This window comes from Lolium rigidum, chromosome 6 (genome assembly GCF_022539505.1).
Source record: "Lolium rigidum isolate FL_2022 chromosome 6, APGP_CSIRO_Lrig_0.1, whole genome shotgun sequence".
Taxonomy (NCBI): domain Eukaryota; kingdom Viridiplantae; phylum Streptophyta; class Magnoliopsida; order Poales; family Poaceae; genus Lolium; species Lolium rigidum.
Genome location: NC_061513.1, coordinates 287,451,061 through 287,468,069, shown reverse-complemented (window position 1 = coordinate 287,468,069; position 17,009 = coordinate 287,451,061). Strand labels below are relative to the sequence as shown.

The 17,009-nt window shown below is 46.7% G+C and overlaps 2 protein-coding genes across 2 annotated transcripts; one reads left to right on the top strand and one right to left on the bottom strand.

Annotated features, from left to right (window-relative positions):
- Positions 1 to 1,772: 1,772 nt before the first annotated feature.
- Positions 1,773 to 5,876, top strand: LOC124664312 (delta(7)-sterol-C5(6)-desaturase-like). Its single transcript, XM_047201859.1, has 3 exons — positions 1,773 to 2,010; positions 4,908 to 5,213; positions 5,578 to 5,876. The coding sequence occupies exons 1-3, from the start codon at positions 1,773 to 1,775 to the stop codon at positions 5,865 to 5,867; spliced, it is 834 nt and encodes a 277-aa protein (XP_047057815.1). The 3' UTR covers positions 5,868 to 5,876.
- A 10,319-nt stretch (positions 5,877 to 16,195) lies between these two features.
- On the bottom strand, positions 16,196 to 16,797 carry LOC124664311 (probable calcium-binding protein CML16). The gene has a single exon (XM_047201858.1). The coding sequence runs from the start codon at positions 16,795 to 16,797 to the stop codon at positions 16,273 to 16,275; it is 525 nt and encodes a 174-aa protein (XP_047057814.1). The 3' UTR covers positions 16,196 to 16,272.
- Positions 16,798 to 17,009: the final 212 nt, after the last annotated feature.

The window sequence follows — 17,009 nt, the reverse complement described above, 5'->3', positions numbered from 1 at the left end:
AATTCCCCACCGTTTGTTATTCCATTACTCGAAAAGGCCAAGGATCTGTATGTACACAAGGGGAAGTACAGGGGGAGAGAGAGGAGAGGGTGGTCACCCTAGCTATCCCACAGGTGGGAGAGGATGAAAGATCGAAGCAAGTCTATCATGGGATGGTCAGCCACCCGATACCGCCATCGCCAAAGTGAGAGGTCATCTAAAGCCCGCCTATGAACCAGCGTCGAGGTAGAGCTCTTGGCGTTGAACACCAAATCATTGCGCGCCTTCCAGATGCTCCAGAGGGTCACCGCGAGGCCAGCCAGCCAAATGTCCAACGCGAGGGGGACAGGGGCCGGCAGGTCCCAAACCGAAAACCGCCCAGCTAGGATTGGGACATCCAGCCGTCTCCAAATCCTCGCCGAGACGGGGCAGTCGAAGAATAAGTGCCTAGCAGTCGAGGGGCAGGTTGCGCACCCTGCAGACGATGCACAACTCTTGGTGAAGAGGTTGGCGCGAGAACTCAGACGGTCGATGTCGGCGAGGTAGGCGAACAGCTTGACCTTCGAAGGAAGACGCAGAGCCCAGGAGATACTGGACGAGGAGTCCAGCGGGTGCACCGGCGAAAGCAAGTGGTATGCATGCCGGGTGCAGAAGCGTGGCGCCGAGGAGGAGTCCATGCACCTCAGGTCCGGACCGTCCCGGAGCGTGACGCTGTGCGCGAGCCGGAGAGCAACAGAGAGCTCCTCCTCCGCGGCCGAAGTCATGCGGGGCCGCAAGTCGATGCCGAGACGGGCGACCGTCGCCACGGTCGCCTGGGGACGGGACCGCGTCGCTAGCGGTCCCCCGGGTAGCCACATGTCTTGCCAAAAGAGGTGGAGCAGCCAGAGACCACCGCACCCGCGTGACGGCTCGGTAGAGTGGGAGACACTCAGCGACGATCCGCTCAAGGAACGAGGGGGGAACTTGAAAGCTCCCCCAAGTCCAGACATGTGTGAGAGAAAAACCAGCTTTTCCAGGGAAGTGGATCAGGGTTGTGTAGTTGGTGGATGAAGTTCAGCAGCAAACACCTGTTCTGCCGGTGGAGATCCTTGATGTCGAAACTATACCCTCTTACTTAGACAACACAACTTTATCCCAAGCAATTAGACAGCGAGCACCAGAACACGAGTCTTTCCCGATCCAGAAAAAAGCACGACGCCTCTTGGCAAGTTTTCATGAACCACAAGGATCAATAGGGTGGTTTTGTTTTCCCGTTTGACAACTTGCATGAATAGAGGGCATCACATACCTCCTCTCCTATCAACATAGTTACCAGCACATACCAATCATGACCTAGCGCAGTACATACCGTGCCTAACACCAAATGTCGCCCGCATATAAATCTTACTGAAACCCTCTTAAACGTAGTAGCAAACCAAGAAACACTGAGAAGTATATGAGGAAAAAGCAAAGCAGGAGGGAAGCTTCTAGGGAGATTAACAACGTCACCTACATAAGGCCCGGTACCGTCTCCCAATGAAGTTCCCAAAGACAAAGGGCAGTGACAGTAAGGCGAAGTTCTATAAAAGGGCTTGCACCCCCTTCGTTTTAATCCTAAGCAATCAGGCTTCAAGCCTCTAGTCAACGAGACTTGCCCAAGCGCAGTGTACGCAAGTGTGAGTGGGTGCATTAGTTCCATTGTTCCTGAGCAAACTCTGCGTTTGATCTGCTTCAGTCCTGTTAAGTAGCTAGCTATCAAGTAGCGTACGTACCTAAGAGTAAGACACCCCTCTTCAACCTCTCTGCTGCCAGCAATGGCGACCCCGCAGCACCACGGCGACCAGTACGGGCGGCTGTTCCTAGAGGAGACGGGATGGTACAACGAGATGCTCCTGAGCGTGGTCCTTCCGGGCGACCGGTGGCGCGTGCTGCCGCACCTGGTGCAGTCGTGGCTGCGCAACTGCATCGGCGTCTACCTCATGTATTTCATCATCGGCTTCCTATGGTGCTTCGTCATCTACCACTGGAAGCAGCACGATTACGTCCCCAAAGGTTGTCCATCTCATCCCTTGTTGACTTGTTTTTCATATGTTATACTCGCTCCAATCTATAATAACTATCATCATATTAGTTGAAATTTTAATTATTATGAATCGGAAGGAATAAAAAAGCTTAGCTCGTAAATCATTGAATTAGACCACCGTTTTGATTCAAAATTTAAAACTCGTGAGTTAAACGAGTAACTTGCGACTCGACTCGTCTGAACTCGAACATGGCGTGTAACTAGTCGAGTCGAGTTTTAAGTTCTATCATTAAAAGAACTCGTTTAGCTCGGTAAAAAATATATAGCATTAGGCTGTACAATCATATCAAATAAATTAATCCTGCCCATGTGGCCAAGTCGTGCCGGCCCGAGCCTACTTGTTCGATGTGACAACTCAAGTACACTTGCCATTTATCGACTTGCCTTGTAATGTTTCTAGATAATATAGTTTATCCACTAATAATCTGCCAATATTACATAATTCTTGTGATATAATTATTGGTTGTTGTGGTTTATCGACTGTATTATTTTGGCATCATATATTTAATAATTGTTTTCTATTATTTATACTCAAAATAATAAGAAAAAATGCATCATATATTATACATTTCCTTTTCCTTTTGACAGTTTTTAACTAGATACCCCACTAGTAGAAAAAAGGCTTTCATCTGCCCCCATTAGTCCCCAAAATATTCGAACCGCGACTAAAGGGGTCTTTAGTCGCGGTTCGGGAGGCGACCCGCGACCAAAGGTCTGGGCCCAGCGGGTTCGGTCGACAGCTGGTGAACGAGAGGGGCTTTAGTCGCGGTTGGCTAGGCCAACCGCGACTAAAGGTCCTCAGGCCTGGCCCGAAGGCCTTTAGTCGCGGTTGGCCAGACCAACCGGGACTAAAGGCCCATCCCTATAAATACGGTTCAGCACAGTCACTTAGCGTGTGTTTGGTTGCTGGATCCATAGGGATGGGATGGGATGGATCCTTAGGAATGGGATGGGATCTTGAATGGTCCATTTTCTAGTGTTTGTTTGGTTTAAAGGGATTGGATGCGGTTAGGACGAGCTGCAATTAGCTTAGAATAGTTAACAACGATTTTATTAGAGTAGTTAATCGCAATTAGCTCCAAAGTAGAGAGATAAAGGCAGGTCCCAATCTCCTGGGCTGACCATCCACAGGGACCTTCGTTGGCGGTCTGGGTAGTGGGCTAGTGGCTAGTCTTGGACGGGGTGACGGACATGGCCAGGAGCACGGCGCCGCGCGCCGGCACCGCCAAGTCGGAGAGGAGCGCCAGCAGCACCACGCGTGGGCCTAATATCCAATCACTCTGGTTCCCGGCGCCAACCACTCTGGTTCCCGGCGGTGCGCAAGATGGCTCCGCACAACCCATGGGTGGTGGCTGCCGGCTGATCTTGGGGCTCAGAGTATCGTTGGGTGAGCTCGGCGGCGGGGTGATTAGAGACGAGGAAGAGATATTAGGCTGCATCCACGTTGTTAGGAAAAAGTGGATGGGAAGGTTCGGCCGATTTTGAGGGATCGGTTGGTTCAGAATTTTCGGGGAATATTCCCTAGTGAGGATGGTTCCATCCACCTAACTTTGCAACCAAACACAGCAAAAACAGGGACCATCCCATTCCATCCATGTTGTGGTCCGGAACCAAACACACGCTTAGCCATTTGGTGCCACTTCTATTCACAAGAGATGGTGGGTTTGCTTTTGCTTCCTCCTATGCATTAGACTCGGTTGCTCGGCTCGGCTTGAATTCCAGGAAGTCCACCAACAGGTTTGCGGCCTTTCGGGTTTCTCTAGTTTGTATCATGACTTAATTGATTACTTTTGCCGACTTCCTTAAGCCACCCGCATGTTAAAAAAAAATCTGTTTTTCTCTCTCGACTTCTGAATTTTTTTACTTGAGGTCTGTAGGCTACTGAATATTGATTTTTTGGAAGGAATCTCCGTATGATAAATATGGAGTCTCTGTGAACATCTTATTTATTTTTAAACATTAGTTCTTTCTGTTGTAGGCTAGTGAATAGATTTTTTATTAGCATCTCGTATGACAGCAGAACAGTTTTGTTTCTCGTGGTTATGCAAGACAACTGAAATGGAAGCTATTAGCTGTATTTCTTGCTTCGTTGGAAATTATATTCCATTTTTGTTGCTTGATTCATTCTATGAACACAAAGGTATCATCATGTGCTATATAGATATATGTACTGTGAAACTATTTTTCCAGATGAATTATGTCCATATGGTCAATCTGTATGCTTTTAATTCTAATTGAGCTCTATGTAGAGCTCTTAACCTGATTGACACATTCATCACGAGCACATCACTCGTGCTCCTTTTCCGATCTTCAGAATCTTCTTATTTTTTTACAGTAAAAGGCATTTTATTATTTAAAAATCTTAAGCATTATAGTCGGCATCTGCATAAGTAAGATACGCACGGTCTTCAGGTCCGATCGTCCAAAAGTACAAAAGAAAAAAGTGGTGCACAACAAGTAATCCACTAGGGATTTGCATAGGTGCTTATGGTGATGGAGGTCCAATACATGAATTACGCTTTCATTCAACCGTGTCGTTCAACCGTGTAGACACCTACATAAACATGTTTCAATTCTTCAAACGTTTTAGAGACAACCATGAACCAAGATAAGTTGTGAGAAGAATTTTTATCTGTCATTTCTACATAGCCACATTGACCAAATAACGGCAATTGCTTCCACTCTAATAAGTATTTTGAACCTATGATTCACACCATTTAGCCAGTTAGGGAAATATTTGAAACGTTGCCTGATGGGTATAAGGTATAATCTACTTGGGTGACTGCCTTATGGACTGTTTAAGTTATTTATATACCTTTATTACTTCATAGATGGTGGTGCTGACACCCTAAGGCACTTGATGCAGATTCTATCCCTACGGTGGAAGCTGTGAAGAAGCAAATACTTGTGGCATCAGTGTCCATGCCTTTCTACACTGTTCTTCCAACTATATATGAGTACATGATTGAGAGTGGATGGACACAATGTTTCTTTCATATCAGCGATGTTGGATGGCCAATGTATCTTGTCTATCTGGCTTTATATCTCATCTTTCTGGAGTGCGGAATGTACTGGGTGCACAGGGAGTTGCATCACATAAAGCCACTATACAAGCACCTCCATGCAGTCCACCACCTTTACAACAAGGAGAATACCCTATCTCCATTTGCGGGTAAGATTTTGCTCGCATGTCGACTCTTGTATATTTTAATTGCATCTTTGATTTGTGTATCGCGCTAGGTAGCAACGCCGAGGGCTTATGTTGTTGTTTATATACTTCTAAATGAAGTGGAGTTGTAATTTTTTTTTATTGTTGACAATTGTTCTTGTCATAGATCTATAACAATATACTTGAGTATATATGTTTATTTGTATCGTACTTATTATTTTAAATCTCACTAACACTATGGTTCTGAGTGTCAAAGGGCATGCCATTAGAAAGTATAGTTAGGATGTACATGTAATGCTCCTTTGTTGACGGCCATTGTCTTATCATCACCACTACATATTCAACTTATGCCCTTTGTTCCTTGCAGGACTAGCATCCCATCCGGTGGATGGGATTTTACTAGCCATGCCGCATGTGGTTGCTCCCTTCCTTTTCCCAACGCACTTCAGGACTAACGTTGCCCTCTTGTTCATGGAGGCTATGTGGACAGCTAATATCCATGATTGCATTCATGGCAAGGTTTGGCCGGTGATGGGTGCTGGTTATCATACTATTCACCATACCACTTACCGGCACAATTATGGCCACTACACTATCTGGATGGACTCACTGTTTGGCACACTTCAAAAGCCAGAAGATATCTTCAAGGAGGATTGAGTTGTTCAACCATCTGATAGTGTTGTGAACTGTAGTAGACTTTTACCTTATATGTTTACTCTCCTCAAAGTTTCTTTTTGTCTTATATGCTATTTTAGTTTTCTAGTTGGTGATAACATGGTACATATTTAGCATTGTTCACACGAAATGCGTGAAGTAAATAAAGAGATACGTTTGAAACTTGCGTCAATGGTGTTTGTATCATTTTTTTGGCATAGTGTGAAGATATAAGCAATGTTTCATTTTTTTTAGATAAAATGTTTTTCCAGCTTATAAAAGTTTAATGTTGTTTCTCCACCTGACTACCGGAGTCCACAGTAATTTTCCTTATCTGCGAAGTTTATTGGATCTTAATAGGAAGAGGATTTCGTGCACATGAACTCTAGTGCACCCGCCAGCTGGTGCTCTGTGATTAGCTCGTTTCAGCATTGGTAACTATGGCCGAAGTATTTTGCTGGTAAAACAAATGTTTTGAAATCCCATATACGAGCTGTTTGTTATATTTGAGATGCACAATAAACGAAGAACGAAAAGTAAAACACTGCAGGGGACACGAGATTTTAACGTGGAAAACCCTTGCAACACACAAGGGAAAAACCACGGGCGCCAGCCAGCAAAACTTCACTATTTCGGTGGTGTTTACAAACGCCGTGGGTGTACAATGATGCGATGATAACCCTAGCGGCGGCTTACAGGGAATATAAATAGGCGGTGGCAACGATCCGTACCGCGGGGGGCTGCCGCCCCCCGCACCCCCCGCAGGCGTCCCTGTAGGGCACGACATATGGGCTAACTTCTGACTACGCTACGCTTCGGCCCAAGCCTCCGGCGACGGGCCTCGCTCCGCTCGTCGGAAGTTAGCCTCCCTTTAGTATATGAATTTGGATCACAAAATAACAAACTCCACCTTGAGACAAATTCCTTGTAGCATGAACTTCAACAATCACCTGAATCAACAAAGAAAACACTTGCTGGCGCCAATAGCCACTTGGGCTAAACGAGTTATACCAACCAAGCTTGAGCAAAGCTCAAACTTGGACACAGGGACAGGCTTAGTCATCATATCAGCAGGATTATCATGAGTACTAATCTTGCATACCTTCACTTTACCTTTTGCAACCACATCTCCGATTGCGTGGTACTTAATATCAATGTGCTTTGTCCTATCATGGAACATCTGATCTTTAGTAAGATAAATAGCACTTTGACTCGTCACTGAACAACTTAATGCAAGAATTATCTCCACAAAGCTCAGCATATAACCCTTTCAGCCAAACAGCCTCTTTACCCGCCTCGGCAATAGCCATGTACTCAGCCTCGGTAGTAGATTGTGCAACGAGCATCCCGCAAAGTAGCCTTCCAGCTAACGAGCACATCCACCAACGAGTAAACACATAACCTGTGAGGGACCTTCTCCGATCCAAATCGCCGGCATAATCTGAATCCACATATCCGGCGAGCCCCTCACCAATCCTGCCAAACCTCAAGCAAGCTTTTGATGTGCCGCGAAGGTACCTGAAAATCCACCGAACAGCTTTCCAATGTTCTTTACCGGGATTAGCCATGTATCGACTGACCAAACTCATAGCATATGATAGATCGGGACGTGAACAAACCATGGCATACATCAAGGAACCAACGAGCACTAGAATAGGGAACTCGAGACATGTACTCAATATCATCTTTAGAGCTAGGACATTGCAAAGCCGACAACTTGAAATGAGAAGCAATAGGAGTAGTAACCGACTTTGCATCATGCATATTAAAACGATGAAGAACTTTCTCAATGTACTTTTCCCGACTAAGAAACAACAAACTAGACTTTCTCGTCCCTTTTGATTTCCATGCCTAGTATTTTCTTAGCGAGGACCAAGATCCTTCATCTCAAACTCACTACTTAATTGATTCTTTAAAGTAGTGATCTCTTTCATGCTCTTGGCAGCAATCAACATATCATCAACATATAGCGGCAAATAAATAGGTGATCCATTAACAAACTTGATATACACACAACTATCATACTGAGATCTCTCAAAACCATGTGTAAGCATAAATGAATCAAACCTTTTATACCACTGTCGTGGCGACTCGTTTCGGACCATAAAGGGACCTCTTTAATTTGCAAACAAGATCCTCCTTACCAGGCACAACATAACCTTCGGGTTGGTCCATATATATATCCTCCTCCAACTCACCATGCGAAAAGCGAGTCTTTACATCTAGCTGCTCAAGCTCAAGATCATGCATAGCAACAATACCAAAGAAAGCACGAATAGAACTATGCTTCACAACCAGGGAGAATACATCATTATAATCAACACCGGAATTTGAGTCGAAACCTTTTGCTACTAACCTTGCCTTAAACCGTGGAGGCTCATTAGGAGACAAACCTTCCTTTCTTTTGAATATCCACTTGCGGCGGACAGCCTTCTTTTGTTTAGGCAAGTGCACAACATCCCATGTGCCATTCTTCTCAAGCGATTGCATCTCTTCTTGCATCGCACCTACCCACTTCTCTTTATCAACCGAAGCAATGGCTTCGGTATATGTAGCTGGTTCAATATCATGCTCCACCTGTTCAGCACAACTCAAAGCATAAACAACAATATCACATTCTTGAATTAATCGGGTAGGAGGTGTAATATTTCTCTTAGGGCGGTCGGCGGCAATAGACCGTCCTTGTCGCTGAACAAAAGGTGGTGAAGGTGGAACATCATTATCATCATTGTTGGTTTCGGGAAACACATTTTCATTTTCCTTTGCGTGCTCCACCTGCACGCCAATTCCGTGCTGCTCATCATCGAAACATCGGGAGAATCAATAGCATCGAAATATCGGTAGACGGACTATCATTAAACATAACCGCCTCATTAAAAACGACATTCCTGCTCAACACAATTTTCTTAGTTTCGGGATTCCATAATCTATATGCCTTAACTCCTGAACCATAACCAAGGAAGATGCACTTAACAGCCCTTGGCTCCAACTTTCCATTATCAACATGAGCGTAAGCGATGCAACCGAAAACTCTCAAATCTGAATAATCGGCGAGCGAACCGGACCATACCTCAATTGGAGTTTTCTTATCAAGTGGAACAGAAGGTGACCTGTTGATGAGATAACATGCGGTGGAGGCTGCTTCAGCCCAAAAACCTCTATGCATCTTTGCATTAGACAACATGCGACGAGCCCTCGAAATAATGGTCCTGTTCATGCGTTCAGCCACGCCATTACTGTTGAGGGGTGTACGGAATGGTATGATGTCTTACCATCCCATCATTGCTGCAAAACTCATCAAATTCATTTGAACAAAATTCCATACAATTGTCGGTACGGAGTATCTTAACCTTCTTTTCAGTTTGGGTTTCTACCATAACTTTCCACTTCTTAAAAGCATTAAAAACATCAGATTTATGTTTCGGGAAATATGGCCACACTTTTCTTGAGTAATCATCAATAATTGTAAGCATGTAATTAGCACCACCATTAGAAGTTCTACGGGACGGACCCCAAACATCAGCGTGTACATAATCTAAAATGCCTTTGGTGGTATGAACGGAAGCATTAAATTTTACTCTTTTATGCTTACCAAAGATGCGGTGCTCACGGAACTCAAGATTACCTAAATCGCAGCCATCAATTAGCTCTCTCTTTGCCAATTCTGCCATGCCAAGCTCACTCATATGTCCAAGACGCTTGTGCCAAAGGTTAGTCTTACTAGTTTCATCGGAACTAACAGCAGCAGCAATACCGGGCAAAGTGCTACCTCTAAGGACATATAATTTCGCGAGAATTCATATCACCAATCATAATAATGAGAGAACTCTGATGATACCTTCAAAAGTTTGTTCCCACCTTTGTACTTGTACCCGTCACAATCAAGGGTACTCAAAGAGATCAAATTCCTCGCCATGGAGGGTATGTGTTTCACTCCTGTCAACGTGCGTGTCATCCCATCATGGGTCTTGATGCGAACAGAACCAATGCCAACAATGCTGCACTTGGTTGTCATTCCCCACACGCACAAAATCTCCACTCGCACGGACTCATAAGAACTGAACCAATCTTTGTTACAGACAAATATGAAACGAACATGCGGTATCAAGAATCCATTCATCATCACGTGAAACACATGCAGCCAAAACAGCTAAGCAATCTCCATCGGAACTATCACTACCGGCAACAACGGCAGCCTCACCCTTACCGGTGACAACGGCAGCCTTACCATTACCATCATTATTTTTCGGTTGGTAAGTTCCGTTCCTTTTCTCCTTGTTCTGCGGCTTCCAACAATCATCAATATTGTGGCTAGATTTCTTACAATACCCGCAGAACTTGTCACGTCCTTTGGACTTTGAGCGACCTCTATCGCCCTTGCTCTTATCTCTGTTGTTGTGGTAGTAGTTATCTCGCTGCTCGGTCCTGCCACGGACCTCTAACGCCTCCGCCTTGGAGGACGAACTTTCAGCCTTGCACCATAAATTTCATTTTCTCCTTTTGTTGGAGAGCATCATAAACTTCCGCGAGAGTTAGTTTGTCGCGGCTCAATAATATGGTGTCACGAAAATTACTGAAAGAATTAGGCAGCGAGCATAAAAGAAGAAGACCTAAATCCTCATCCTCATACTTAACTTCTATAGACCGCAAATCGAAACAATCTCTTTCCGGGAAGATAGGTGATTCATTACCGAACCTCCCTCTTGCAACTTATGCGAGAACAGCTTCATCTTCACGTGCAATCTGCCCGTGAGATCCTTGGACAAACAGATCTCCTCTAGTTTGACCCATAACTCGGCGGTGGTTTTCTCCTGCAGGCACTTCCTGCGAGAATATTATTGGACAGATGGAGTTGAATCAACGATAAAGCCTTACGGTCTTTCCGCTTCTCCGCATCGGTCCAGGTATCCTTCGCTTTCTCGCCGAAAGCATCGATCGCTTCATCCGGATCTGAAGATTGGGCGAGAATCGCCCTCATCTTCACTTGCCACAAAGCAAATCTCGTGGTGTAGTCCAAGCTGCGGTAGATCGAACTTCGGTGACGACATCTCGTAAACCCTAGATCCAAAGAACACGGGCTCTGATACCACTTGTTATATTTGAGATGCACAATAAACGAAGAACGAAAAGTAAAACACTGCAGGGGACACGAGATTTTAACGTGGAAAACCCTTGCAACACACAAGGGAAAAACCACGGGCGCCGGCCCAGCAAAACTTCACTATTTCGGTGGTGTTTACAAACGCCGTGGGTGTACAATGATGCGATGATAACCCTAGCGGCGGCTTACGGGGAATATAAATAGGCGGTGGCAACGATCCGTGACCGCGGGGGCTGCCGCCCCCGCACCCCCCGCGGGCGTCCCTGTAGGGCACGACATATGGGCTAACTTCTGACTACGCTACGCTTCGGCCCAAGCCTCCGGCGACGGGCCTCGCTCCGCTCGTCAGAAGTTAGCCTCCCTTTAGTATATGAATTTGGATCACAAAATAACACTGTTCCGTACTGAATTACAGTTACATGGTCAGAAGGTCGGTTGGCAGTGTGGTCATTGAAGTCAGCTGAGCCAGGAGACGCGGTCACTGATTTCCTGGACACATACATCAATATGTTTTTTTTTTTTGAAATAGAGGCAAAAGCTTTGCCTCGTTCATTGATTAAGAAGAGTGTGACCAATTTTTAAGAGAAAATCGGGCGAAAACCTACAACAACATGGCTAAGCCCACATACCCACATCCATTTCTAAGAGACCCAAAACAACAGAGCCACACCCGCTCTAGTCAACTCCTATGACCATGAAGTGACATGAAAAAACATTCCAAACACGACCTACCAACACCGCGCCGACAAAGACAACCAATGATATTGGGGGCACCAATCAAACCACTGCGGATCCAGGGTAGGCAGCAGACAACATGGCGAGAAAATCGCAAACCTCTCTGGCGACGACAGCTCCGGGCACCGTTGCCAATAGCCCAGACTCAGCAACCCCAACACCAATAGGCACCACATGCCTATCAGACTCAGGCGAAAGAGATACGGCAACGTCAACATCACAACTCTTCTCAAAGCCAAGTGCCTGACTCGGTGGAGAAGCCACATCCGAGATCACGTGCGAGTCTGACTGCACTTCATCGACGGAAGGAGGCATCACCACATCACCACACAACTCCAGGAGCTCGGGCATGATTTGAATGACCGGAGCCGTGACCGTCGAACCTACCCTAGCGCGCAGAGAGAAACATCCATGAAAGCCCGCTCCGGTCGCGCCCACTTTGCCAACATCAGGCGGAACCAATGGATCTGCAGGCGTCCGGGAGAGCATACCCAACGCAGCTTCCGCTCGCTCCAGAAAACCCCCCAAACGCTAGCAACCAGCCGTGCAAGGAGTCAACAGCCTCGTGGAGAGGACGGATGGCCTCCTGAAGCAACTCAACTTGCTTCTCCAAAGCGGATTGCATATCCGCTGAGGACAAAGAGCCAACAGATGCAGAAACAACCGACGCCCAACAACGACGATGAGGCGCATTGGACGGGGACGAGACCTCAACGTGAGCTCGACGAGGAGCATGCGCTTGACGGGACGACGACGCGACAGAGCCTGCGAGTGAGTTCAGAGGGCGCCAAGCAATATGTTTGGTGGGCGGTACTTTTGCAGAGCTTTTGTTTGGGTAAAGTTGAATTTGAAGGAAATGATGCATACGATTCTCAAGTCGAGAGCTTCCTCCAGCAAGATTGAAACTGCTAGAATTAAATGTTCTTCTGAGAAAAGTTTTACTACCGTACTAGTATAATGTGTTTCTGAATTTTTAATTACATTTAAGTGTAATTTGTTGTTTGAAGCGTGGCCACCCATATTTTGTTAGCATCTTGCTGATGAAATTATGTGTAAACATTATGAAGTTATTCTTAATTTGGTAGATATTGTTTTAGCCTGAACAATGATAAAATTGTGGCTGTTTTACATCTGTCCGTAGGATTAAAAACTATGCCTAGGCAAAACTCGGGCTAGGTCGGGTTTTGGGCCGGGCCAAAAAAGCCTGAGGCTAAACATCTAGGCCTGAGCTTAGTCCTGCCCGATCGCCGGGTCTAAAAATCGGGCATGAGCCTGGCCTGGAGACAAAAAATTCCGGCCTAGCCCGACTACGGCTTCAATCACGTTTTTGTAGGCCCGGAGCCGGCCCGGCCTGGCCGTCGGGCTAAGAAACTCGGTCTGAGCTTGACCCGACATACAATCTTGGCCCGGCCCGGTCTACGATTTTTGGGCCGGGTCGGCCCGTCCAGGCCAGGCTGCCCATGCCCAGCTCTATTAAAAACTACCAAAACATAGATTTTAAAATGTTCAAATATCGTTTATGCCAGAAAAACTGGAAAAAATGGCTCAACGCTGGTAACACCATAATTATTGCTTGATGACTGCATGACTAGTTAAATTTCAAGAAAATATGAACTGAAAATTTTAATAACTAAAAAAATTATGAAGTAAGGTATGCAAAAAAATCACAACCAAACCTAGATTTTTCACCCTAGAAAGTAGGACACGATGCTCAAGGGCAGCATCAAAAACGAATTTTCTGCCAGTGACACTTCCCACTCAGCGAGTACACTTCTACAACCGTCAAGAGCACCATATGAAGGACCAATTTCCTAGTAAGTCTACCCGTTTCTACGATATTTTTTGCAACTAAAATAAAATAATGGAATTACTGGTAAACTGAAATTGGAAGAATCGATTTTGTGTTATTTATACAAGTCTTTGTGGTGCTGCAAAAATTACATACATAAACAGATAGAAAATAATCTTCAAATGGAGAGCTCAAAGTTTAGCTGGGTTTCACACTGCATACCGGTTATGCTAGCTCAACCAAGGAAACTTATGGTGTGTTTGGTAGGTTGGCTCACCTCAGATATTCTCATCTTATCCCACTATCTCTTGTTTTTTATGTCGGGTCGGCTAACCTCAGCTATGCCCACCTTATACTAAAACAGAACCTAAGCCATGTCCACTTGAGAAGCTAAAATCGGGCTTCGCAACTCAGCCAAGATGAGTCCATCCTGAAAACGTTCCCTGTGCACGCTCTTTCGCCCGCTAGGGGTCACCGCCCTGCCCTCCTCCATCTCTCTCATTCCCCCAACCACCAGCCCCCATCCCTTCGTCTCTCTCTCCCAGTGAAGTGCACAACAACCACCCCCTCCGACCCTCTCCCGAGCTTGCACCGGCGGCCGAGCAGCCGGCTAGCCGCGCAACCCCTCCTGACCTTGTCCGGCAACCGAGCAACGGGAGGAGCCCGGCCTCACCGGGAAACTGAGCGGGATCGGCAGAGCCCTCGACCGGCCTCACTCCATGCATGACCATGATGAGTAGCTCGGCCTCATTGCGTGCGGAGCAGGAGGGGCTTGGCCAGCTGTCCTTCTGGCGGCGTTTCCTCTCGTCGGCGGTGGCTTATCTTGCTGGTGGAGGCTCCTCTCGCCGGAGACGGCGCCAAAGCCCCATCCCAACACTCCTAGAGACCCGATTGCTTTTTTTGTTTTCTTTTTAGGGATCTGATTGCTTTTCTTTTTTGTACTCAGGGACCCGTCGCCTTTTTTTTTCTTTTGTGGCATGACTAAAGTCATACGTGACAACCAAATAGGATCTCAATTGAGCTCGGCTCAACTCATACAACCTACCAAACATAACACAATAATACACACTTGTATGTGGTCGACATAGCTGGACTCAACTTGTATGAGGTTAGATAGTCCAACCGGGCTACCAAACACACACTTACCGGCTACCCATACCTATCAGATCTGCCTGCTTCCAATGATGTCGGCACAATTGTTGCCCATATGGTACCTTATTAAATGCACAATGGTAGGAAATACATCAGCGTTGCTCACATAGTGATATACTCTAATGAATCTACCTCTATACTGCAAAGGATGGTCAAATTGAGATAAGGAACAACTCCGAGTAGCTCCAACCGGCGGGTGCACTAAAGCTCATGTGCCATTACCACTTTTCAGTGGTTATAAGGTTTACTTCTCTAGGCTTTGAATTTTTTGTGTCTGCTAGATCCCGCCACACGGTCGGGATCACATTTAAAGTTCATCGGTGGCATAACTGTAATATTGACAAGAGTTGCGTCAAGGCAAGCCTTGCGAAGTCTCAAGCGCCGTCAAGGCAGGCACGGAGGTTTTGTGAGGCGTTTTCCCCTCAATGGTGGCGGTAACAAACCACAATGCGCTATTTCCGTTCATTCCATGGCAGCTTGTGCCAGCGAGAGTGGGCAGGGGCGGTCCAAAGATTTTAGGGGTGGGGTTCCTAGGGCGAAACGACACCAAGGCTCCTTGTTTATAGTGGCAACGCTTTCCTACTGTAGGGGGCCACTAGAAAGTTTAAGCATGATTGGTGTTTTTGACCCCTTAACAATCTCCATCAAACTTCATCACTTGGTCACACACAAAAAACTTGGAAGAATATTAGGGTAATATAATAACAAACTACATAATATTAATATTTTTAAGGACCCATGGTCTTCGAAATCTCGGTGAAGACATTTAAAACTATTTGTTACCATTGATGGAGCTCTTATTTCGAACACTAGCTGCTTGCGTACACATGTATATAAAGCATGTAGCTCTAGAATTAATCATAATATTTTATGAGGGTCACACATCTGAAAAGGATAAAGAGAAATTATGTCATCGGAAAAAATTATTTTTTAATAGTTAAAAGAAGTCGGAGTAGAAGCACGGTAAATTGCATCTTGGACCTTCTTATTTTGTAGAACTATTCTAAATGTTACGACCCAAAGATTAAATGTTAACACACTTTTTGGGAGTAAAAAGAGTTGTGGAGACACAATGAGCTGCAACTTTGGACATCTTGAGCCTAGATCTTAGCTCCTGAGGACCCGGGGCGTGGGCCCCACTGCCCTGCCGATATGGGCTGGCCCTGGTTACAATGGGCAACGCGTGGCGGCGGCAGAAGGGAAGGAGGGTGCAGGTGGGTTTTTTTTTTCTCTATTTTCTGGGCATGAGCAATATGAATGTTCTGTTCTACAGCGTTGATAATAAAATGGGAACACTTGTTCAGCAAGTCGATCTGGTAGCTGGGAAACAGAGCAACAGCCGATTCTGGAGCTCGATCAATGCATACGTTACAGATTGTACATTCATCCTTATTCCTATTTTGCAACTAGAGTACAAATTACAGCCAAACCGCACGGGGAATCGTCACGGTGCTTGCTAGGTTTGCACACGTTCCGAAGAACAGAGCTGGAGCTGTTGCTGGAGCTGGCTCAGTGCATACAGCATACACACATTGTACATTCATATAGCTGACATCGACATAATATGGAAGATCCACACTGGCATACACTTCCATTTGCGACCGTGATCATCGGCACAGGCGAGGAACGGATCACTCCGTCTTGGGCTTGTCGTCGGTGACGCCGGCGGCGTCAGGGGACATCATCTTCTTGAACTCCTGGAATCCGACGTAGCCCTCGCCGTCGACGCCGACGGAGGCGATCATCCGCTCGCACTCCTCGGTGCTGCACCCCTCGCCGATCCGGCCCAGGACCTTGCTGAGCTCGGCGACGGAGATGCGGCCGTCGCCGTTGATGTCGTAGACGTTGAAGGCGTCGCGCAGCTCGGCGTCCAGGTCGCGGCCGCCGGGCGCGTGGAAGGCCGTGAACTCGCCGAGGTCCACGTACCCGTTCCGGTCGGCGTCGAGCTCGTCCATCATCGCGCCCACCTCCCGGCCCCCCGCGGACTCGCTCGGCGGCGGCGATATGGCGCCCGCCACCGCGGCCAGCTCGGACGGGGAGATCCGGCCGTCGCCGTCCGCGTCGAAGCGGGAGAACAGCTTCCTGGTCTCCGCGTCGTGACCGGCCGCGGACAGCGCCGCCGGCGGCGCCTTCTTCTGGCCGTCGGTGGTCGACATGGCTACCTCAGCTGCTAGAGAATCTTCAAGCTTTCAAGTGGCTGTAGTGTTGGACTAGCTACCGGTTGTTGGAGATCCAAGATGACTTATTGTGCGAGAGAGTGATCTTTGGAATTGCAGCGGGCACATCTGGGGTATTAATACCGGCGAGCACGCGCTACGGAGACGCGCCGACCATCGCCATCATTCCCGACAGAGAAGTTAAAGAGTAC

Bases quoted from the DNA above. Each gene is read 5' to 3' on its own strand.
- LOC124664312 (XM_047201859.1), top strand. From the start codon at position 1,773: ATGGCGACCCCGCAGCACCACGGCGACCAGTACGGGCGGCTGTTCCTA. The intron at 2,011-4,907 runs GTTGTCCATCTC...CACTTGATGCAG, and splicing joins GCACGATTACGTCCCCAAAG to ATTCTATCCCTACGGTGGAA. The intron at 5,214-5,577 runs GTAAGATTTTGC...TGTTCCTTGCAG, and splicing joins TACCCTATCTCCATTTGCGG to GACTAGCATCCCATCCGGTG.
- LOC124664311 (XM_047201858.1), bottom strand. From the start codon at position 16,797: ATGTCGACCACCGACGGCCAGAAGAAGGCGCCGCCGGCGGCGCTGTCC.